Source organism: Mastigoproctus giganteus, chromosome 6 (genome assembly GCF_048544385.1).
Source record: "Mastigoproctus giganteus isolate SK-2022 chromosome 6, ASM4854438v1, whole genome shotgun sequence".
NCBI classification, from domain to species: Eukaryota; Metazoa; Arthropoda; class Arachnida; order Uropygi; family Thelyphonidae; genus Mastigoproctus; species Mastigoproctus giganteus.
Genome location: NC_143580.1, coordinates 82,243,133 through 82,269,391, shown reverse-complemented (window position 1 = coordinate 82,269,391; position 26,259 = coordinate 82,243,133). Strand labels below are relative to the sequence as shown.

The 26,259-nt window shown below is 37.7% G+C and overlaps 1 protein-coding gene across 2 annotated transcripts in view; it reads left to right on the top strand.

Moving 5' to 3' along the window:
* The window catches only part of LOC150084438 (oxysterol-binding protein-related protein 1-like), a 707,041-nt gene that overhangs the window by 254,810 nt on the left and 425,972 nt on the right, over positions 1 to 26,259 (top strand). Inside the window, exons 12-14 of one of the 2 annotated variants that reach the window (XM_090376066.1) lie at positions 2,715 to 2,846; positions 19,810 to 20,034; positions 25,932 to 26,121. In XM_090376066.1, the coding sequence (XP_090232192.1) occupies positions 2,715 to 2,846; positions 19,810 to 20,034; positions 25,932 to 26,121 (547 nt within the window). The remainder of the gene's footprint in view (positions 1 to 2,714; positions 2,847 to 19,809; positions 20,035 to 25,931; positions 26,122 to 26,259) is intronic. The other variant, XM_090376067.1, reaches the window with a different exon arrangement.

Sequence of the window (26,259 nt, the reverse complement as noted above, 5' to 3'; positions counted from 1 at the left end):
GGAGTTGTTCAGGGAGGCAAATGCCAGAGGTGGGTTAAACTCTGGCAGTGAGCTAGATGATTTTGTAATAACTGAGAGGAAAGTGGAGGAGAAATTGTTGAAGATAAACATAAAAAAGGCACCCGGGGTCGACGGGATCTATCCAGTTATATTAAAGGAAGTAAGCAAACCCTTAGCCATAATTATGAGAGTTTCTTTGGACTCAGTGGAGGTATCCATGGATTGGAGATTTGCAAATGTGAATCCCAATTCACAAAGAAGGATCAAAGGGTGACACAAGTAATTATAGACCTGTTAATTTAACTTCTGTTCCAGGAAAATTAATGGAGGGACTGGTTAAAGAAGCACTGCAGGATCATCTAGACAAGACTTCAGTTATAGTTCGGACACAGCATGGTTTTGTTAAGGGAATGTTTTGCCTGACCAATTTGATTGGATACTATGATGTGGTCACAAAGGAACTGGATACAGGGAATAACTTTGATATCATATATTTGGATCTTAGAAATTCTTTTGATACTGCTAAACATGGAAGACTGCTGCACAAATTGGAGAAATGTGGCATTGGAGGCAAATTGCTGCTATGGATAAAGGGATGGTTGAGTGGGAGAAGACAGAGAGTGGTAATCAATGGACACTGCTCATCTTGGACTAATGTCATTAGTGGAGTCCCTCAGGGTTCAGTGTTGGGTCCATTGTTGTTTTCTGTATTTATAAATGATATTGATGATGGTATATCAAGCTTAATGTCCAAATTTGCAGACGATACGAAGGTTGGCAGGGTTGTTAAGGACACTAATGACAGTACGCTGCTGCCACAGGATCTAGTTTATTTTGAGCAGCTGGACTGAGAGGTGGCAAATGAAGTTTAACATTGATAAATGTTAAGTACTACATATGGGAAGCAGTAACCCCAGAGTTACGTATCAACTCTGTGGTACTACACTGAAATTGATAGAGAACGAAAAGTACTTGGGTGTAATTGTGTAGGCAGATATGAAGTTTTCTTCTATGATGTACAGGAAATTTGCTAGTAAGGACAAAAGTCTAAATTCAATTGTGTATCTGGAGAGTTACAGATTTGTTGGAAAATGTGTAGCAATAAGTAACAGGATTAGTTGTTGATATAAATAGACTTTCTAGCGAGAGAGAGCGGGAGAGTGTGTGTGTGAATGATTTTAATTTTATGGGTTTCAAAGTCTTAAGACCATTATTTGCATTAAACAATGGTGATATCTTTTTTTTTTTATATCACAGGTATGAACTACAGAAATGGCACTTAAATTGAGGAAGGAGAGATGTAAACTGAATAGGAGAAAATTTTCTTTCAGGCAATGCATTATTAATAAATCATCTAATCTTGTGTAACTAGAACATGCTTGTGTAAATTTTAAGAATGGATTTATATCTTGAAGAAACTAGGTGATTGTGTTTTTTATTTTTTTAGGTTGATGCCAAATAAGCATGGGTTCTTTGCATTAATTTGCCCTTATTAATACTAATATTAAAATCTGTGATCATTAAAAAGGCCTCCAGAGTCAGGAGCACAATGATTCATTTTAATGCACTAAACACTGACTCAAACAAAATAAAACAAAGCTTTAATATAAAATAAATCTGTACAGTAAAATATAAACTGAGGTTAAAATGAAATACAATAAAATAAAAGTGCTAAAAATATTAAAATCACTAAAACCACTATATAACAATAGCTTTCAGCAGCAGCAGCAGCAGCTGCCTTCATCAGCTGAATTTTTTTAGCTTTCGGTAGCAGCAGCTACCTTCATCAGCTGAAATGGTTATGGGTTATCCAAACAATATATATATATATACCTCCCAGCAGGTCTGCAATGCCCCACACGGCAGATGATCAGTATTAACTTCCAATACATTGGAACCAGAAGTGGCTCAGGCACAAACCATTCTAAACTGTTTGTCCCTCCCTAAGATAAGAGACTCAAAGAACGGATGAATACGGCAGCCTTTATCACTGTTAATACTGTAGTGTCTGGACGAGCATATCCACAAGCTCTCCAGCCACTTCCAGTTCCAGAAACCACAGGCTCTAACAACCAAAAGTCAGCTGATGAAGACAGCTGCTGCTGAAAGCTATTGTTGTATAGTGGTTTTAGTGATTTTAATATTTTTAGCACTTTTAACTACATTTTTATTTTATTGTGTTTTATTTTATTTTACCTCAGTTTATATTTTATTTTACAGATTTATTTTATACGAAAGCTTTGTTTTATTTTGTTTGAGTCGGTGTTTAGTGCATTAAAATGAATCATCTGTGATGCTATCCAAAAAAAATCAGGGTACTCAATGATTCTTCACAGTGTAATTCCAAATTCACTAAAGTAACTTTTCTTCCTCTTCAGTTCACTTTTGCTTCCTAATCCTTACCTCTTTCATGGGAACTTGCCTTTCAACACTTGTTTTGTTAGTTAATTCTCGGTTTTTATGATTTTAGATGTAAGGCACATTGAAGGATTAATAATTGATTTGATTAATAATGGAAGGTTTGGTAATGGTTACAGTCTGTTCATTGTGTTAGTAATCTCATTCAGTTTTGGTAATCTCAGTAACCTGATCATCATTTGTAATGCAATGTGCATTTTTGACCATTTAAAATTGAGAATTTTAAGAATTAATTATAAAATCAATTTGTTGCTGCATGTGTTTATTTTCAATTTTTTTTTATTTATTTACTTTAGAAATGGGTAAATTCCATTGTAGAACACATAGAATTTAGCACTCATTATTTGAAACAAGGAATATTGGATTCAGACAGTGATGAAGACTTAGGTGATGTGAAATCGATAGGAACAATGCAAGTTGTATTACAGGTAAGGTTGACTTTTATGGGCGTCAGCTGAATCTGTGTGCGTGTGTGCATGTGTGTATGTTAGGAATTGCATTACCGGTATTTCGGTACAAAATTTTCGGTGTTACATCCAAATGAGTAATCGAAAGACTTCCTATGCCAAAAATACTGGTTATCAGCAGTGATCATTCGTGTATTAAGAATTTGCAGATAAAGGAACCACTAGGTGGCAGTGATCACAGTGTGCTGAAGTGGGATTTACTCAAAGAGGTAACTACCGTCAGGGGTAAAGGAAAGGGTTTTTGCTTCCATAAAGGGGAGTACAGTGGTCTCAGACAGTTTTTAAATTCTGTACAGTGGGATCAACTGACGATGTTACAAACAGTAAATTCTAAGTGAGAAGCATTCAAAGAATTAATCGTGGAAGCTACTAGACTTTATATACCAATTAAGAAATATCGTTCAAGGTTTAGGCCTAAATGGTTATCAAATGAACTAATGAGACTCGTGACAGAGAAGAAAAATGCATGGGATGCATATAAATTATCAGGTGACGCAGAAGCCTGTGGCAGATATAAGCTAGTCTGTAATCAGGTCACAAAGGAGGTTCGGCAGGCGAAGGCAGATTACGAGAAATCTTTGGCAAAAGATGCTAAGAAAAACAGCAAGGATTTCTTTACTTATATAAACTCTAAAAGGAAGGGGATGAATATGATTGGTCCACTTGACATCGATGGTTCGACTGTTGCTGATCCTGCTCAGATAGCAAACAAACTGAATGAGTATTTTGCATCTACATTCACACGTGAGGAATTATTACAATTTGAAAATGGAAGAAGGTTATCAAATTGTAGCAGTGTGCTTAATGATTTTGTAATAACTGAGAGCAAAGTGGAGGAGAAATTGTTGAAGTTAAACATAAGAAAGGCACCTGGGGTGGATGGGATCTATCCAGTTATTTTAAAGGAGGCGGCAAAGCAACTAAGTAAACCCTTAGCCATAATTATGAGAGCATCCTTGGACTCAGGGGAGGTTCCCACGGACTGGAGATGTGCAAATGTGTCCCCAATTCACAAAGGTGGATCGAAGGGTGACACGAGTAATTACAGACCAGTTAGTTTAACTTCTGTTCCGGGTAAAATAATGGAGTCGCTGGTTAAAGATGCATTGCAGGATCATCTAGACAAGACTGCAGCAATAATTCAAACACAGCATGGGTTTGTTAAGGGAAAGTCTTGTCTGACAAATTTGATTGGTTATTATGATGTGGTCACAAAGGAACTGGATGCAAAAAATAATTTTGATATCATATACTTGGATTTCAGGAAAGCTTTTGACACTGTTGCGCATGGAAGACTACTGTACAAATTGGAGCAGAATGGTATTAAGGTAAGTTGCTACAATGGATAAAAGGATGGTTAAGTGGGAGAAGACAGAGGGTGGTAATCAATGGTGTATTTATCAATGATATTGATGAAGGTATATCAGGCTTAATGTCGAAGTTTGCAGATGACACAAAGGTTGGCAGGGTTGTTAATGACAGTAATGGCAGTGTGCTACTGCAGCAGGATCTAGATAATTTGGGCAGATGGGCTAAGAGGTGGCAACTGAAGTTTAACCTTGACAAATGCAAAGTACTGCATATGGGTAGAAGTAACCCCAGAGAAACGTACCAACTGTGTGGTACTACACTTAAGGTGGTAGAAAATGAAAAAGACCTGGGAGTAATTGTGCAGTCAGATATGAAGTTTTCTGAGCAGTGCAGACAGGCTGCTAGGGTGGGTCATGGGGTTTTGTCAATGATATATAGGAATTTTGCTAGCAGGGAAAAGGAGGTGATTGTCCCTCTGTATAAGGCAATGGTCAGGCCACGCCTTGAGTACTGCATACAGGTCTGGAGGCCTCATTTTAGGAAGGATGTAGATTTGCTTGAGCGTGTACAGAGAAGGGCAACACGATTGGTGAGGGGAATGAAGGGATTCTCTTACCAAGAGATGCTTAAGTTCTGCAAATTGCAGTGGCTGGAGACTAGGCACCTGCGCGGTGATCTGATTGAGGTCTATAAGGCCTTGAATGGGTTGAGCACGCTGAATTCTGATGGGATCCTTCCACTTGTTCAGATTACCAACCTACGGGGACATAAGTTCAAATTAAGAAAGGACAGATGTAGAATAGATGTGCGGAAATTTGCCTTTAGCCAGCGGGTGGTTAATTGCTGGAACAAACTTCCATCTGTCGTTGTAGAAGTTGATAGGTTAAATAAATTTAAGGAGGAACTGGACAGGCATTTGGAGGGAATGGTGTGATTGTTTTTTTTTTTTTTTTTGGCTGATGCTGCATAAGCTCCTACACTTGCTTTCTTGCATCATGTGCCACTACTACTACTACTACTAATACGTTTCCCATACTCTGTTATTTCTGGGGGACTAGATTGCGTACTACTGAACACAAGTAACAATAAGCTTATCAAAGTTATTCCCAGAAGTGACAATGGTGCAAGCGTGCCTCATGCGAATGCAGCAGTTCCTAATGCAACTCTAGGTAGAGTTGCATTAGGAGAAGTTTCTGTTTTATCCATAAAAATAATTTGCTTAACTCATAAGTAAAATAAAAAACATTTTTATTTTTAGTGATGAATAAAAATTTGCCATAGCATTACTTCAATCGCACACAAGGAAGAGACGCAGGTGTCTGTATGTAGTGCTCAAAAACTATCAGAGCAGTAGGTGGGAGTATTAGTGAACTGCATAATCACCTCCAACGATTTCATAACATCAATTAATTGAAACGAAAAGCAGAAGAAACAATTGTAGGTTACACTAGTACAACTACATCCATTGAATCTCATCAAAAAATTACTAATTTTTTCAAGAAAATGCATGCGACTCCCTTCCGGCTGTAATATCTCCTATGGCTGCACTAGATGGATTTCCATTCACAAAATCTTGTACATCTGAATATTTGAAAAGACTCTTGTCTGTAAGTGGTTACGTGAATATTCCAACGTCACCAAACTCAATTAAAAATGTTGTCAAATGCCCAAAAATTCACGAAGAGGTAGTAAAAGAAATATCAGAGCACAGACTTCGCAGAAAATCATTCGGTGACAAACATGTGACATGTGACAAATGGACATAGCTAAAAAACCGTCGCTATATGAACGTTATTCTGCATGCAAGTGATAAATTTTGAAATCTCGGTTTGATTCACACATACGGATCTCTGTGTGATGAAAACTGTCTTGAATTGTTAGAAATAAAATTAAATGAATTTAATGTTAATTTCAACAATATTGTTTCTGTAATAACTGATGGAGCTGCATTAATGAAGAAAGTTGCAAAAATTATTAATGCGAACAACCAATTGTGTATGGCTTACGGAATTCAGTTGGCAGTAGTGAAAATACTTTACAACAAAAGTGATTCTCAAGAACGGGAGGAACAAATAGGTTCTGAGCCTGATAATAAGGATGTAGGTTCAGAAGTCTTTGCGAATGAGTTCAATGGCTTAGAAGTGACACAAGAACATTTTATTGATGGTGATTATGATATGAATGTTTTACGAGATGAACGTTTGAATTTTTTAATAACGAAAATACGCCATGTTGTCAAAATGTTTCGCAAATCACTCCTAAAAAATTATATTCTTCAGAAGCATATTACAGAGGAATTGGGTAAGGAATCGTCTCTGATATTGGTATCTAAAACACATTGAGCAGTTTGTTGGCCATGTTGGAGCGTTTTTCAGAAGTAAAAAATTCTGTTAGAAAGAGTCTCATTGACATTAATTCAGATGTGACCTATACTGAAAATGAACTTGTGCTGCTCTCAAACACTATGATACTGATATTACAGGCTATAAAGGTAGCAGTAGCATCATTGTGTTCTGAAAACACGACTTTGTATATTGCAGATATAATAATAGAATTCATGTTAGATGTGAACTATCCAAGCAAAATTTCTTTTTAAGTAATGAACTGAAGCAAAAAATTATCTTGCGAGTGAAAGAAAGATGTACCATTTACTCTGATATTTTACGCTTTTTACATAACCCAGAAATATTAAACTGGGGGAATTTTCAATACTGTAAGTAAAAGTATACTGTTGAATTAGCATTAGCATTAGTAGAGGCATTTGATGCAAGAAAGCAAGCTTATGCAGCATCAGCCAAAAAAAAAAAAAAAAACCCACTTCCACTTCACCCCTCTGTTCGTTCAAAATACCTGTCCAGCTGAGCCTTAAACTTATTTAGGCTATCAACCTCCACCACAAGGGATGGAAGTCTGTTCCACCAACCAACCACCCGCTGGATAAAGGCAAATTTCCGCACGTCTATCCTACATCTGTCTTTCCTCAATTTGAATTTATGCCCTCTCAGGTGATTTTTCTGAGCTAGAGGAAGAATCCCAACAGCATTAAGCATGCTTAAACCATTCAAGGCTTTATACACCTCTATCAGATCACCTCACTGGTGCCTAGTCTCCAGACACTGTAATTTGCAAAACTTAAGCCTTTCTTCGTAAGAGCACCCCTTTGTTCCATTCACTAATCTTGTTGCCCTTCTCTGTACTCGTTCCAGCAGCTCTACATCCTTCTTGAAATGAGGCCTCCAGACCTGTATACAGTACTCTAGGTGTGGCCTGACCATTGCCTTATACAATGGAATAATCACCTCCTTATCCCTGCTGGAAAAATTCCTGTATATCATTGACAATACTCCATGAGCTACTCTTGCAGCCCGTCTGCACTGCTCAGAGAACTTCATATCTGCCTGCACAACCACCCCCAAGTCCCTTTCATTCTCTACCACTGTCAGTGTAGTACCACAGAGTTGATACGTTGCTCTGGGGTTGCTGTTTCCCATGTGTAGTACTTTACATTTGTCAATGTTAAACTTCATTTGCCACCTCTCAGCCCATCTGCTCAACCTTTCCAGATCCTGTTGCAGCAGCATAGTGTCAGTAGTGTCCTTGACAACCCTGCCAACCTTTGTATCGTCTGCAAACTTGGATATTAAGCTTGATATACCATCATCAGTATCATTTATAAATACAGAAAACAATAATGAACCCAACACTGAGCCCTGAGGGACTCCACTAATAACATTAGTCCACGATGAGCAGTGTCGATTGATTACCACTCTCTGTCTTCTCCCCCTCAACCACCCCTTTATCCATAGCAGCAATTTGCCTCCAATGTCACACTGCTCCAATTTGTGTAGCAGTCTTCCATGTGCAACAGTATCAAAAGCCTTTCTAAGATCCAAGTATATAATATCAAAGTTATTCCCTGCATCCAGTTCTTTTGTGACTGCATCATAGTATCCAATCAAGTTGGTCAGGCAAGACTTCCCCTTAACAAAACCATGCTGTGTCTGAGCTATAACTGAAGTCTTGTCTAAATGATCCTGCAGTGCTTCTTTAACCAGTGCCTCCATTAATTTTCCTGGAACAGAAGTTAAGCTCACAGGTCTATAATTACTTGTGTCAGCCTTTGATCCTCCTTTGTGAATTGGGGTCACATTTTGCACATTTCCAGTCTATGGGTACCTCCCCTGAGTCCAAGGAAGCTCTGATAATTATGGCTAAGGGTTTGCTTACTTCCTTTGCTGCCTCCTTTAATATAACTGGATAGATCCCATCCACCCTGGGTGCCTTTCTTGTGTTTATCTTCAACAGTTTCTCCTCCACTTTACTCCCAGTTATTTCAAGATTCTGTAGCTTACTGCTAGAGTTGAATACACCTCTGGCATTCCCCTTGTTGATTAACTCCTCATGTGTGAATGTCGATGCAAAATATTCATTTAGTTTGTTAGCTACCTGAGCAGGATCATCAACAGTTGACCCATCAATATCAAGTGGACCAATCTGATTCATCCCCTTCCTTCTAGAGTTTACATAAGTAAAGAACTCTTTGCTGTTTTTCTTTGCATCCCTTGCCAAGGATTTCTCGTAATCTGCCTTCGCCTGCCTAACCTCCTTTGTAACTTGGTTACAGATCAACTTGTATCTATCATAGGCTTCTGTGTCATGTGTTAATTTGTAAGTATCCCATGCATTTTTCTTCTCTGCCATATGCCTCATTAGTTCATCTGACATTCATTTTGGCCTAAACCTTGAACAATATTTCTTAGTTGGTATGTAAAGCCTAGTAGCTTCCAAGATAAGTTCTTTGAATGCTTCCCATTTTGAATTTGCTGTTGGTAACATCATCAGTTGGTCCCACTGTATAGAATTTAAATACTGTCTCAGTCCATCGTAGTCGCCTTTACGGAAGCAATAACCCTTCCCTTTACCCCTAATGGTAGTTACCTCTTTGAGTAAATCCCACTTCAGCACACTGTGATCACTGCCACCTAGTGGTTCATTTATCTGCAGATTCTTAATGCATGAAGAATCACTGCTGATAATCAAATCAAGAGTATTACTCCCTCTAGTTGCCTCCCGAACATGCTGATGTAGAAAACAATCATCCAATAAATCCACAAAAGCCCTGCTAGTGTGTGAGTAACCAGCCCCCAAATTCTAGTCAATATCTGGGAAATTAAAATCTCCCATTATAAGACTCTCTGATTTACTGGCCCACTCTATTTCCCTGTACAGTTCCTTATTATACTCATCAGAGTCATTAGGCCTATAGCACACTCCTACTCTCAATTTTGATCTCCCAATGCTTATGTCACACCAAACTGACTCAACACTGCACTGTCCAGCGATGTCGACTGGCTTCACTTCCTTGGTTTTTATGTGTTTCTTAAGTAATAGCTAACCCCTCCCCCTTCCTATCCTGTCTATCCTTTCTGTAGACGTACTCCCCAAATTGCAGTTCTGCATCCCTTATATCTGTGTGACACCACGTCTCTGATATCCCAACAATATCTGCCTTTGATGTTTTGAGCAATACCTCAAATTCATCAAATTTATTTACTAAACTCCTAGCATGGGTGTACACACAAGTATACCTGCACCTGTTTCTATTCTTAGCTACCCTAACACAACCCATGTGTTTACTTGTACCGCAATGGCTCCCAGCAGTCTCTGAAATACCATGCATCTTGTTTTTCAGGCTTCTGCTCATTCTAATAGAAGCAGTGCAAGAATCTCTTTCACCTCTGCCAGTGGCTACTGTCAATCTATTGGTCTTTGTCTCCCCCCAAGCTAGCAGTTTTCCGACCCACCTAACACTGCCTCGATAGCATCAGCAAATATTCTTGCACCCTTTCTATTTAAGTGTATCCCATCCCTGTAGAAGCAATCTCTCCTGTTAACAAGTACAGTCCAGGCTGAAAAAAATTCTACCCCTTGAGCCTTGCACAATCTTTCCAGGGCCGAATTGATCGACAAGGCTCTCATCATATACTCCCTCCTATCGTGTCTGGGCAGAATTGCAGACACTTTCAAATTCAACCCTAATTCTCAGCTTTTGTTCAGCAGTGACCTGTACTTGTTAAGTAATTCTGCCGGTCTCCTACTCTTAATATTATTAGTGCCAATGTGTACAACTATATCACCTTTTGTGCCCTTAAAAGATGATATTCGCTCTACAACGTCAACAACCTTTGCCCCTGGCAGACATACCCTGGTCCTGTTCCACCTATCTTTTTTACAAAGCATGTTCCCCGTTTCCCTGACAATAGAGTCACCAACAACTACTAGTTCCTTCGGGACCAGCGCATTCTGCCTTGGGGGTTGCCTCTGTGTCACGCAATGCCCAAGTGCAAGCTCTGGCGTTGATGTGGGCAGCTGAGAGCTTGATGGGCCCCTCAATTTAGTTTCTTCGAGGGCATGCACCCTGTCCTTCAAGCTCTCATATAGGCCCACAAGAACGCCGAGTTGTTGCCTGATATCGATACACTCCTTGCATCGCGCACACACAAAGACATCCCCCATGGCAGTATCATGTCCCGTACCCGATTGCTCTGCAAACATCAAGCAAACAGTGCATTTTATAAGGCTGTGAGTCAGAGGACAACTGCCCCCCTCAGTTCTGCTCTGAGCCACAGCACTTCCATTAGCTTGAGCCTTTTGCTTTGCTGCTCTGGTCTGAGTCATGATTCTATTAATTTATTAATTAATTATAATTAATTATGTTATGTTATTAATCATGTTAAATATAATTAATTATATTACGTTTGTAATCTAAGTCGTTATATGTATTTATTTAAACGTACAATTTAACTGCTAACGAAGTTCAACTAACGCTATCGTATCACAATGGCGGGAAATTTACGAACGGTAGCGGAGTTGAAACACATGGAAACCCTTACCGATACTTTTATGCAATTACAAGGCCGAGTAAAGAATAAATACACCAAATTAATCAGAAAATCACAAAATAATGTTATACTACTAAATTTAAATCAAAAGTTTTAGAAAAACAATAATTTCAAATCAATAAATAAGAAAAATCCACTTAGCGGCTTTGAACACGACCGTCTCTAGTAGCATCGTCAGCATTGACTCTATTGTCAGGGAAGCAGGAAATATATTGTGCAAAAAAGGATAGGTGGAATAGGACCAGGGTATGCCTGCCAGAGGCAAAAGTTGATGATTGTACAGTAGATATCATCTTTTAGGGACACAACGTTTGATATTGTACATGTTACCACTAATGACATTAAGAGTAGGAGATCTGCGGCTTTACTTAACAAGTACAGGTCAATGTTGAAAAAAAGTCGCGAGTTAGGGTTAAAATCGAAAGTATCTGAAATTCTGCCGAGACACAATAGGAGGGAGTGTATGATGAGAGTTTTGTCAATAAAATCAGCCCTGGAGAGATTGTGCATAGCTCATGGTGTAGAATTTTTCTCAGCATGGTCTGTGCTTGTTAACAGGAGAGATTATTTCTATAGGGATGAGATACTCTTAAATAGAAAGGGTGCAAGAATATTTGCTGATGCTACCGAGGCAGTGTTCGGTGGGTCAGAAACTGCTAGCGTGGGGAAATTCACAGATTAAAAGATTAACAGTAGCCACAGGCAGAGGTGAAAGTGATACTTGCACTGCTTCTATTGGAATGAGCACTAGCCTGGAAAGTAAGATAGGCTTAAGTTTTGCAAATTGCAGTATCTGGAGACTAGGCACCTGCAAGGTGATCTGATTGAGGTGTGTAAGGCCTTAAATGGTTTGAGCAAGCTCAGTGCTGATGGGATCCTTACTCTTGCTCAGATTCTGCACCTGACAGGGCAAAAATCCAAATTGAGGGAAGGCAGTTGTAGAATAGATGTGCATAAATTTGCCTTTAGCCAGCTGGTGGTTGATTGCTGGAACAACCTTCCATTTGTCATTGTGGAAGTTGACAGCTTAAATAAATTCAAAACTGAACTAGACAAACGTTTGGAGTGAATGGATGGGTTAAAAAGGTTATTTTTTTTTTTGGGCTGATGCTATATAAGCTTGCTTTCTTGCATTATATGCCTCTATTAATGGTAATGGTAATGGAATGAAATTGTAGAACTACTCAAGCACTTATCTGACAATGATAAAGAATTAAGGGGAGATCATGTTGTTAGCCACTCAATCAGAACGACATCATCAACTTCCAATTCATCCACAGAAACTGATTCAACCACAGACCCTACAAATACACTTTTAAGGATGAAAGAGAAATTGAATTTATTCATTAAACATAAAACCAGGTTAGATGTTGATCACACTAATGTAAAGAAAATAAGTAGAAAAGATGTGAAAAAGGAAATTACTTCACAGAGCAAAAACTGAAAGAAAAATTTCTAAAAAAAAGTTTTTGATGCATTAATGACAATTTGTCCAGCTAGCATTGAATCAGAACAAGCATTTTCTAATGCAGGTACTATTTGCACTAAAATTAGATCAAGGTTAGACGATGGCAGTTTTAATACACTATGCTTTTTGAGAGGCTATTTTCTTAATAATAAAAAATGAGTAATTAATTTTAAGGATGTAGAGCTGTTGAAATGAGTACAGAGAAGAGCAACAAGATTAGTGAATGGAACAAAGGGATTGCTCTTACAAAGAAAGACTTAAGTTTTGCAAATTACAGTGTCTGGAGACTAGGCACCTGCAAAGTGATCTCATTGAGGTGTATAAAGCCTTGAATGGTTTGAGCATGCTCAATGCAGATGGGATTCTTCCTCTTGTTCAGAATAATCGCCTCAGAGGGCATAAATTCAAATTGAGGAAAGACGTTTGTAGGATAGATGTGTGGAAGTTTTCTTTTAGCCAGAGGGTGGTTGATTGATTGCTGGAACAAACTTCCTTCTGTTGTTGTAGAAGTTGATAGCTTAATTAGATTCAAAGCAGAACTTGACAAACATTTGGAGTGAGTGGATGGGTGAAATAAGGGTTTTTTTTTTTTTTTTTTGGCTGGGACTGAATTTTAGAAGGATTGAAATTAACTAAGTTATCTTTGCCCTACTGAAAAATTATCTGAAGGTCAGCATTAAGGTAGATGATATCAAAGGGCTTAAAATACAGGAACTGTTGGCACATAGTGATCATGCAGTTGTCAATTGGAAGATGAAGAAAAATGGTGCATCAGCATTAGCATTAGCAGAGGCATACGATGCAAGAAAGCAAGCTTATGCAGCATTGGCCAAAAAAAAAAAACCGCTCCCATTTCACCCCTCCATTCATTCCAAATACCTGTCCAGCTCAGCCTTAAATTTATATAGGCTATCAACTTCGACAAAAAAAGATGGAAGTCTGTTCCATCAATCAACTACCTGCTGGCTAAAGGCAAACTTCCACACATCTGTCCTGCAACTGTCTTTCCTCAATTTGAATTTATGCCCTGTCAGGTGATTATTCTGAGAAAGAGGAAGAATCCCATCAGCATTGAGCATGCTCAAACCATTCAAGGCTTTTATACACCTACCAATCAGATCACCTTGCAGGTGCCTAGTAATCTGCAAATCTCAAGCCTTCCTTGATAAGAGCAACCCTTTGTTCCATTCACTAATCTTAGTGCCCTTCTCTGTACTCGTTCCAACAGCTCTACATCCTTCTTCAAATGAGGCCTCCAAACCTGTATACAGTACTCAAGGTGTGGCCTGACCATTGCCTTATACAAGGGGATAATCACCTCCTTATCCCTGCTAGAAAAATTCTTGTATATCATTGACAAGACACCATGAGCTACTCTTGCAGACTGTCTGCACTGCTCAGAAAACTTCATATCTGCTTGCACAATTACCCCCAGGTCCTTTTCATTCTCTACCACTTTCAGTGTAGTACCACACAGTTGATACGTTACTCTGGGATTACTGCTTCCCATATGTAGCACTCTACACTTGTCAATGTTTAACTTCATTTGCCACCTCTCAGCCCATCTGCTCAACTTTTCTAGATCCCGTTGCAACAGCGTACTGTCATTAGTGTCATTAACTACCCTGTCAACCTTTGTATCATCTGCAAACTTGGACATTAAGCTTGATATACCATCATCAATATCATTTATAAATACAGAAAACAACAATGGACCCAACACTGAACCCTGAGGGACTCCACTAATAGGGTGACAATACGTCCGGGTTTCCGAGGACATGTCCTCTTTTTTAAGGTGTCCTCGGACGTTCTCACGGGTGTTTAAAATTTGTCTTCGTTTGTCCTAGTTTTTCTATTTACAACTTGAGATTTACATTCACTTTAAATTTTTACACCCTCTATATTCATTTAAGCATCACTTATAAGAATGTGAGTGATACCCAAACAAATGATGGTACATACAGTACGGGTACGTTTCTGTTATATCCATTCTATTGCTAAAAACATCAAAGGCAGATATTGATGGGACATCAGAGACGTGGTGTCACACAGATATAAGGAATGCAGAACTTCAATTTGGGGAGTACAACGTCTACAGAAAGGATAGACTGGATAGGAAGAGAGGAGGGGTTATGCTATTAGTTAAGAAATACATAAAATCCAAGGAAGTGAAGCCAGTGGACATCGCTGGACAGTGCAGTGTCGAGTCAGTTTGGTGTGACATAAGCATTGGGAGATCAAAATTGAAAGTAGGAGTGTGCTATAGGCCTAATGACTCTGATGAGTATAATAAGATACTGTACAGGGAAATAGAGTGGGCCAGTAAATCAGAGAGTCTTATAATGGGAGATTTTAATTTCCCAGATATTGACTGGAATTTGGGGGCTGGTCACTCACACACTAGCAAGGCTTTTGTGGATTTATTGGATGATTTTTTCTACATCAGCATGTTCAGGAGGCAACTAGAGGGAGGATTACTCTTGATTTGATTATCAGCAGTGATTCTTCATGCATTAAGAATCTGCAGATAAATGAACCACTAGGTGGCAGTGATCACAGTGTGCTGAAGTGCGATTTACTCAAAGAGGTAACTACCATTAGGGGTAAAGGGAAGGGTTGTTGCTTTCGTAAAGGCGACTACGATGGACTGAGACAGTTTAAATTCTATACAGTGGGACCAACTGATGATGTTACCAACATCAAATGCAAAATGGGAAGCATTCAAAGAACTTATCTTGGAAGCTACTAGGCTTTACATACCAACTAAGAAATATTGTTCAAGGTTTAGGCCTAAATGGATGTCAGATGAACTGATGAGGCATATGGCAGAGAAGAAAAATGCATGGAATGCATACAAATTAACACATGACACAGAAGCCTATGATAGATACAAGTTGATCTGTAACTAAGTTACAAAGGAGGTTAGGCAGGCGAAGGCAGATTACGAGAAATCTTTGGCAAGGGATGCAAAGAAAAACAGCAAAGAGTTCTTTACTTATGTAAACTCTAGAAGGAAGGGGATGAATCAGATTGGTCCACTTGATATCGATGGGTCAACTGTTGATGATCCTTCTCAGGTAGCTAACAAACTAAATGAATATTTTGCATCGACATTCACACATGAGGAGTTATTTAGTGAGGGGAAAGCCAGAGGTGTATTCAACTCTAGCAGTAAGCTAGAGAATCTTGTAATAACTGAGAGTAAAGTGGAGGAGAAATTGTTGAAGATAAACACAAGAAAGGCAGCCGGGGTGGATGGGATCTATCCAGTTATATTAAAGGAGGCAGCAGAGGAAGTAAGCAAACCCTTAGCCATAATTATGAGATCTTCCTTGGACTCAGGGGAGATACCCACAGACTGGAGATGTGCAAATGTCACTCCAATTCACAAAGGAGGATCAAAGGCTGACACAAGTAATTATAGACCTGTGAGTTTAACTTCTGTTCCAGGAAAATTAATGGAGGCACTAGTTAAAGAAACACTGCAGGATCATTTAGACAAGACTTCAGCTATAGCTCGGACACAGCATGGTTTTGTTAAGGGGAAGTCTTGCATGACCAATTTGATTGGATACTATGATGCAGTCACAAAAGAACTGGATGCAGGGAATAACTTTGATATTATATACTTGGATCGTAGAAAGGCTTTTGATACTGTTGCATATGGAAGACTGCTGTACAAATTGGAGCAGTGTGGCATTGGAGGCAAATTGCTGCTGTGGATAAAGGGATGGCTGAGGGGTAGAAGACAGAGAGTGGTAATCAATGAACACTGCTCGTCGTGGACTAATGTTATTAGTGGAATCCCTCAGGGCTCAGTGTTGGGTCCATTATTGTTTTCTGTATTCATAAATGATATTGATGAGAGTATATCAAGCTTGATGTCGAAGTTTGCAGACGATACAAAGGTAGGCAGGGTTGTCAAGGACACTACTGACACTATGCTGCTGCAACAGGATCTGGAAAGGTTGAGCAGATGGGCTGAGAGGTGGCAAATGAAGTTTAACATTGACAAATGTAAAGTACTACACATGGGAAACAGCAACCCCAGAGCAACGTATCAACTCTGTGGTATTACACTGACAGTGGTAGAGAATGAAAGGGACTTGGGGGTGGTTGTGCAGGCAGATATGAGGTTCTCTGAGCAGTGCAGATGGGAGGCAAGAGTAGCTCATGGTGTATTGTCAATGATATATAGGAATTTTTCTTGCAGGGATAAGGAGGTGATTATTCCCTTGTATAAGGCAATGGTCAGGCCACACGTAGAGCACTGTATACAGGTCTGGAGGCCTCATTTCAAGAAGGATGTAGAGCTGCTGGAATGAGTGCAGAGAAGGGCAACAAGATTAGTGAATGGAACAAAGGGGTGCTCTTACGAAGAAAGGCTTAAGTTTTGCAAATTACAGTGTCTGAAGACTAGGCACCAGCGAGGTGATGTAATAGAGGTGTATAAAGCCTTGAATGGTTTGAGCATGCTCAATGCTGATGGGATTCTTCCTCTCGCTCAGAATAATCACCTGAGAGGGCATAAATTCAAATTGAGGAAAGACAGATGTAGGATAGATGTGCGGAAATTTGCCTTTAGTCAGCGGGTGATTGGTTGGTGGAACAGACTTCCATCCCTTATCGTGGAAGTTGATAGCCTAAATAAGTTTAAGGCTCAGCTGGACAGGTATTTTGAACGAACAGAGGGGTGAAGTGAAAGTGGTTTTTTTTTTTTTTTTTTTGGCTGATGCTGTATAAGCTTGCTTTCTTGCATCAAATGCCTCTACTAATGCTAATGCTAATATGACTGCTTCGGTATCATCCCCTTCCTTCTAGAGTTTACATAAGTAAAGAACTCTTTGCTGTTTTTCTTTGCATCCCTTGCCAAAAATTTCTTGTAATCTGCCTTCGCCTGCCTAACCTCCTTTGTAACTTGGTTACAGATCAATTTATATCTATCATAGGCTTCTGTGTCATGTGTTAATTGATATGTATCCCATGCATTTTTCTTCTCTGCCATATGTCTCATTAGTTCATCTGATATCCATTTATTCCTAAACCTTGAACAATATTTCTTAGTTGGTATGTAAAGCCTAGTAGCTTGCAAGATAAGTTCTTTGAATGCTTCCCATTTTGAATTTGCTGTTGGTAACATCATCAGTTGGTCCCACTGTATAGAATTTAAATACTGTCTCAGACCATCGCAGTCGCCTTTACGAAAGAAATAACCCTTCCGTTTACCCCTGATGGTAGTTACCTCTTTGAGTAAATCCCACTTTAGCACACTGTGATCACTGCCACCTAGTGGTTCCTTTATCTGCAGATTCTTAATGCATGAAGAATCACTACTGATAATCAAATCAAGAGTATTACTCCCTCTAGATGCCTCCTGAACATGCTGGTGTAGAAAACAATCATCCAATAAACCCACAAAAGCCTTGCTAGTGTGTGTGAGTGACCAACCCCCAAATTCCAGTTAATATCTGGGAAATTAAAATCTCCCATTATAAGACTCTTTGATTTACTGGTCCACTCTGTTTCCCTGTACAGTTTCTTATTATACTCATCTGAGTCATTAGGCCTATAGCACACTCCTACTCTCAATTTTGATCTCCCAATGCTTATGTCACACCAAACTGACTCGACACTGCACTGTCCAGCGATGTCGACTGGCTTCACTTCCTTGGATTTTATGTGTTTCTTAACTAATAGCATAACCCCACCTCCCTTCCTATGCTCATAGTAGGCAACTGTTGAAAAAACGTTGCCAACAGTTTTTGAATAGTTGCAGTGGTGATGTGATGATTGTGTTAGCACCCATCTTTTAACTATATTTACTGGGATGTTTAAAACATAATTTTAATATTAGTATTAGTATTAGTAACGGCCGCATGGTGCAAGAAAGCCTATGGCTTATGCTGCACCAGCCAAAAAAAAATCCGAACAAAACAATGATAAAAACAAAACAAAAAAAATAAATAAATAAATAAATAATAATAATTAATAAATAAAAAAAAATAATAAAATAAAATAAAATATAAATAAAAAGGAAATTAAACCTATCATCCTATGCGCTTCCCTTACCCGAAAGTACTATCCAGATGACCTTTGAATTTCCCCAAACTGTTGGCCTCTACCACCCGTGAAGGCAACTTATTCCAGTAATTTATAACTCACTGGCTAAAATAAAACTTCCTGCAGTCCAATCTAAACATTTCCCCCCGTAACTTGAATTTATGTCCCCTAATTCTAGCATCATTTATAATCTTGAAAATTTTGTCCTCATTCATTTTACTGATGCCTCTCAGAGCCTTAAACACCTCAATCAAATCTCCTCTAAGGTGTCTCGTTTCCAAACTCTGCAATCCACCTATTCGAAGTCTTTCTTCATAAGGACGCCCTTTTGCCGATCTCACCAGGCGAGTTACCCTTCTTTGCACCCTTTCAAGAAGCTCGATGTCTTTCTTTAGGTGCGGTCTCCATACTTGAACACAGTATTCCAAGTGTGGTCTAACATAAGCCTTATATAATGGGATTATCACGTCCCTATCTCTACTTGCACTCCATTTTCATCGTAAAAAGAAAAAAAAAAAGGAAGAAACCTCTTACAGGCAAATTAAAAATAAACAGTAAAACCAATAAAAAAAATGTAAAGCTTATGGGAAAAACGTAGGACTTATTTAATAAGTATATCATAAATATAAATTCAGCTATACTGCTGGGTTTTTTCTTAGTTCAAATTGGTTAGGGTAGTCAGGATCAAAAATTCCTCCAACTTTTAATAATTTTGAAAAAATAATTTAAATTTTGCTATGAAAGTCCTAGACAAACCAGGTTGAGTTTGAAGATTAAAATGAAACACTCCAATTTTAACCTTCAAAAGACATTTTACAGATGTGTTTTACAGATTACAGAATCAAAATTGTCTTAAATTTTTGGAAGATAATTATTTTTCTCTAATGGAATTTTAGTTTTCCTTATTATATTTATTATTAATAAGATGTTAACACTAGTATATGTATTTTATGTGATTAACTGTTTTTTTTTTATCCCTTTCGGACTTTGCAGACAACAAAATGTGATACAGCATATCTAATTCACCATCATTTGATAAAATAACATAACTTTGTTTAGAAAGTACAGCAAATAGAAGTTTTTTATGTAGCCTGAATATTAAATCCACATTTTGGTAATTAATATTTGGCTTAAACCTTCTTTTCTTTATTATATATTTTCTTCTCTCTGTCTCTCTTAATAGACTGCTCAAGCTCATCAGCAACTTTTGGAACGAGAAATAATATCTGCAAAGATGGCTATACAAGAACAAAATACAAAAGTGGAAAATGGTGGAAAGATTTCTGCTGACTGTTGTGAAACCTCTTGGCAGCTAATATTTAGCCAACTGAATATGATTATTGAGTCTTCCTATAAAGTAGCTTCCAGTCTTGCTCATTGTATGAATCTATTTTCTCAGCAAGAAGAGGCAAGGTTTTTTATCTTGATTTTTTTTTTACCCGTTATCTGAATTATATAATAATTTTTTGATATTTAAAAAATAGTCTACAGAACTGCCAGTGAAAAAACACAATATTTTGTTAAAAGTAGTGAACTACAACAGTAGTGTAAAAGGCATCGATTTAATTGTATCTCATATTGTGTCTACCTTCCCAACAAGTTACCATGATATTGCGCTACCTCGAATAAGTAACCCTTCACCATTGGAGAAGACTATTGTTACTTATTCTCGGAGGATATCACCACCCAGATGGCACCGTTTCAAGGTTTATTGGCCTATCCTCAGTGGGTGGGTAGGTACCCCGGTGTTGCAATCATGCCAACCCAGTTGTGAAGTATAATTCCACAATATGAGAGAGATGCCAAATGATGTACAAAGTAATAGTACTAGAAAAATAAATGCACAAGGCATAATAAACTATGAATTTGAAACTCACTACAGAACTGCCAGTGAACTATTGTTGTAGTTCACTACTATGAGCAAAATATTGTGTATACACACTGGCAGTTCTGTAGTGAATTTCAAATTCGTAGTTTATTACGCCTTGTACATTTATTTTTCTGGTACTATTACTATGTGCACCATTTGGCTTCTCTCATATTGTGGAATTATACTTCACAACTGGGTTGGCATGTTTGCGTGTACCTACGTTTGCGTGTTGGCATGTTGGCATGTACCTACCAACCCACCGAGGATAGGGCAATAAGCCTTGAAATGGTGCAATCTGGGATAAGTAACAATAGTCTTCTCCATTTGTGAAGCATTACTTATTCAAGGTAGTGCCATATGGTAACTTGTGAAGGTAGTCACAATATGAGATACAATCTAAGGGGTGATTATTTTGCATAAAGGATGAGAGTATGCTTAAGATTCACTAGTACCTTCAGAAGTGCCTTTTACACTACTGTTGTAGTTCAGTACTACGAACAAAATATTTTGTATATACACTGACAGTTCTGTAGCAAATTTCAAATTCGTAGTTTATTATGCCTCGTGCATTTATTTTTCTAGTAATTTAAAAAAAATGGATAAAAAAGAAACACATTACCAATGCATTACAATCTTGGAAGTTTAATGGAAACTAGTACTTTAGCACCACCAATAGGCTGGCAGGTGGGGAGCCAGAGAAAACTTGATGAAACAAAACTTGAATTTCAGTAAATCACAATTTGCAGTTAGCTGCCCAAAGGCGCGCGCACACACACACACACACACACACACACACACACACACACACACACACACACACACACACACACTCAGGGTAACTCGGGAATTTTTTTTGACTGGTGCATAAGCCTCAGGCTTCCTTGCACCATATGGCTAATAATAATAATAATATCTTATAAACAGACTTCGATCTTTTGATTTTCCTTTGCATTTTGCATCTGGGTAGCCAGTTTCTCTCTGATTGCTTACTTTGGGTAATGGCAGTGATGAGCTGGTGCCAGTTTGCACGGCTCATGCAAATCAGTGTTTAAAAATTTTTACACAGACAAATGTTATAACATGATCTCAAAATCAAATAATCTTAATCTTATAAAACAGTGTAGAAAACAATATGGTGTACAAAATAAACTTTGAATGCAAAGGAATGCGAATTTATAGCAATTAAACAGCGGTTTCTCTAACAGATAAGTCAACAGTTATGTTAATATGTGCATTGCAGGCTGCAATACACATTCAAGTTAATCCTGATGTGAGACAAACGTCTACTTTATTATTTTACCAACAGGAGTTGCCAGTATTCTCTAAAATATTGTTTGTTGCATTGTATACTTCAACATGATTATATTACACTTTTTATTTTTAATAACTTAATTAGCACGTGTAATATTTCATAATACAAGAATAATAGGCATTTCTTTCATAAACATTATTATGGCTTGATTACTTAATACTTCTTTATATCTTTGTCATTTCAAATGTACATATTTTAAATTTGTTTAATTAAGCAATACTTTTTTCTATTGTAATAAACATGTATAAATGTTTTTTTTTTTATATTGATATTAAGTATGATTCTGAATGGCTCAATGCATTGCCACTTCTTATGGAGAAATGTACAAAAAATGCATACTGTGTTATATCCAGAAATTTTTATAGGGAACTTGTTTTTAAGATTTTGGCAGCTCATTACTGGATAATGATGAATAGTTTTCTATTTTCTTCCTTCCTTGGAGAAATACTGATATTTCTCCAAGGTGCAGTCCTTTCTCCCACTCTTTTCTGCTTATATATTATGTAATAATACTGGTATTTTCCCAAGGTTCAGTCCTTTCTCCCACTCTTTTCTGTTATGTATTAATGATCTTCCACTAAGTGTATATCCTTTCTATAGTTTTGTCACTGATAGCAAAAAAAAAAAAAAAACAACTTAAATTTCAGTCTTCTGAAACTCAGTCCTGTATTATTTCTTGTAAAAAAACAAGAGTCTGCTGCTCTCATGCTTATTTTTGAAATGCTCAAATTTCTAAAGAGAAGGTTGCATATTATTGGGATTATCTTGACGACTTCTAATTTCTTTTGGCATATGCAGTTCACAATTGTTTGTCTGCAGCAAAAGAAATGGGTTTTCTTTTTTTTTTTTTTTTTTTTTGCTCTCACAACGACTCACTATGTACAAATCTCAAATCTGCCTTACCATGGAATATTGTTTTCAAATCTGAGATGACATCCCAAAACCTCTCTCAGTCTTCTAGAGTCTGTCCAAAAGAGGACAATCATGTTCCTTAGCGATCCATGCCTTACAAACTTTCTATGCACTATCATATGGATGTTTAAAAAGTAAGCTTATGCAGCATCAGCCAAAAAAAAAAAAAAAAAACCCACTCCCATTTCACCCCTCCGTTTGTTCGAAATACCTGTCCAGCTGAGCCTTAAATTTATTTAGGCTATCAACTTCCACAACAAGGGATGGAAGTCTGTTCCACCAACCAACTACCCCCTGGCTAAAGGCAAATTTCTGCACATCTATCCTACATCTGTCTTTCCTCAATTTGAATTTATGCCCTCTCATTCTGAGCAAGAGGAAGAATCCCATCAGCATTGAGCATGCTCAATGCTGTTGGGATTCTTCCTGCTGTGTGATTTGAAACTATAGATATGAACATCAGAATAGTGTAGGAAAATGTAGCAAAAGCAACAGACTACATGACTAGTTCAGTTGTCTTATCATCACTGTGACAAAGGTCCACTTGGAAATCAGTTTATACTCAAAGCAATTGATCTGTGTTGAAAACAGAGTATTCAAAGGCATTCATAAATAATATTTTTTCAAATTTTAGTCAGAAACTTCCTGAACACTTTTTTTCACTCACTAGACAATGCTTACCTACATATAATTAAATCAATCAAAATTCACAAAAAGGGAATTGAGACCTGAGATGAATCATACTATAGTCATAGGTTGATGCAATATCTCTGAATCCCCTGAAGGAAAAAAGAAAGGTGAGAGAGGCATAGTTACTTCTGGTTACAATAGGAGTGGGCTCCACAGAGCCCACCCCTATCGAAAATTTATTGTGGAGATCACACACATGTTCAGGCAGTTCACTTGCAAAAGGATTAAAAATTGGCCTAGGCCATGTAATATTAACTATGACAGGAGACAGGTAATTATCCCCCATCTCCTCAAGAGTTTACTTTATTCTGGAACAACCTACCAAAATAGCCAAATAGAAGAACTCTCGCAACAATAGGTGTCACGGAATGGCTACTTACTAACTCTTGAAATGACGCAAATCATGGTGCCATAACAGAGTTCTGCTCCAGCACTGGCAGGCTTAAGTTTTGGCAAGAAAGGTTAGAGGAGAGTGAGATTACAATTCTTAATGTAATTAATAATGCCAATAATTTTCACATTATTTCTAAACTTAACGATGCTATCAAGGCAGTGTTAGATGGGTTGGAAAACTGCTGTCTTTGAGGGATACACGGACTAATAGATTAACAATAGCCGCTGGCCGAGATGAAAGTGATTCTTGCACTGATTCTATTGGAATGAGCAGCAGCCTGGAAAACAAGGAGCAGTGGATTTCAGAGACTGCTGTGAGTCATCACAGAATAAGTAAATACATGGGCTGTGTTATGGTAGCTAACAGTAAGAACAGGTACATGTATACTTGTGTATTCACCAATGCTAGGAGTTTGATAAATAAATTTGATGAATTTGAAGTGTTGGTCAAAACATCAAAGGTGGATCTTGTTGGGATATCAGAGATGTGGTGTCACACAGATATAAGGAATGCAGAATTGGAATTTGGGGAGTACAATGTGTACAGAAAGGATAGACATTATAGAAAGGGAAAGGGAAAAGAGGTTATGCTATTAATTAAGAAACACATCAAATCTAAGGAAGTACAGCCAGTTGATATGGATGGACAGTGCAGTGTTGAGTCAGTTTGGTGTAACATGAACACTGGCCTAATGACTCTGATAAGTATAATGAATAACTGTACAGAGAAATAGAGTGGGCCAGTAAATCAGATTGTCTTATAATGGGGGATTTTAATTTCCCAGATATTGACTGGAACTTGTGGGTTGGTCACTCACATGCTAGCAAGGCTTTTGTGGATTTATTGGATGATTGTTTTCTACAGCAGCAGCAGCATGTTTGGGAGGCAAATAGAGGGAGTAATACTCCTGATCTGATTATCAGTAGTGATTCTTCATGAATTAAGAATCTGAAGATACAGAAACCACTAGGTGGTGATCACAGTGTGCTGATGTGGGATTTACTCAAAGAGGTAACTACCATCAGTGGTAAAGGGAAAGGTTTTTGCTTTTGTAAAGATGACTATGGTGGTCTGAGACAGTTTTTAAATTCTAAACAGTGGGACCATCTGATGATGTTACCAACAGAAAATTCTAAATGGGAAGTGTTCAAAGAATTAATCTTGGAAGCTACTAGGCTTTACATACCAACAGAGAAATATTGTTCAAGGTTTACACCTAAATGGATGTCGGATGAACTAACGAGACATGTGGCAGAGAAAAAAAGATTACAAATCTGAGGAGGCATAAACTGAAATTGAAGAAATACAGTTGTGGAACAGATGTGCGGAAATTTGCCTTTAGCCAGCAGATCGTTGATTTCTGGAACAAACTTCCATCTGTTGTAGAAGTGGACACCTTAAATAAATTCAAGGCAGAACTAGACAAACATTTGGAGCAAATGGATGGATGAAATGGGAAGGGGTGGTTTTTTTTTTTTGGCTGTTGCTGTATAAGCTTGCTTTCTTGCGTCATATATTCCTCTACTAATGCTAACCATTAGGTCAAGAAGTGATGTGACAGAATGAGTTGTAAGTACTAACACATGTCTAGATGCATGTGGCAGCTAGTAAGTTTTCAGGACTTGAATTGCATAAGTTTTTTCACCAGTAGTAAAATTCTCAGCTCATTTAGTTTTTGTTTTATTTACCTTATCATTTTCAATATTTTGAGTTTAGTTTATAAATTATGTAAATAGTATTCTTAGTTTTATATAATGAAAAAAAAAAAGGAAGTTTACTAAATTGGGTGGAAATATAACTAGTAATAATGCTGTGAAGCATTTCCTTTTCTTTATACAACAAAATATCACATTCATATTTATTATGCTTTCATTTACATTTAAATTATTGTGGAGTAAGTGAATATGCAAAAATTTAATATTGCTTCATAAAGTGGAATTCAGGCACAAATATGGATGCTTCCAAACTTTCAGGAAACTAAAAACATATTTTTAGTTTCATGCAAGTTTGAAACTAATAGAAATATGTACTTTACAAATAAACAAATCAAATAAAAGTTGCCATTAGAAAGACAACTTTTATTTGACTGTATCTAATTGGAGATCTTCGTTTGAATTTTATTTTCAGGTCCGTATGTTACAGCTAAAACAAGAACAAGAACGATGTAGAGTCTTGCAGGATGCTTTGCATGTGTTAGCTCAAGAACACCATGAACTAGAACGTTCCATAACTGCATCTTCTTTTAATTCTCCTTCTCGCTCTCCTATTTATCATGCTGAGACAGATTACGATGAATTTTTCGATGCTTATGATGGAGGTATTTGTTTTTACTTCTTTATTTATATAATTTTAATAAACTAAATAAATTTCGTTATTCAGTAAACAGACTTCTAGAACAGTATAGTTCTCACCTCAAACCCATTTATGTTGTAGATCTCCTGAATTTGCTATAATT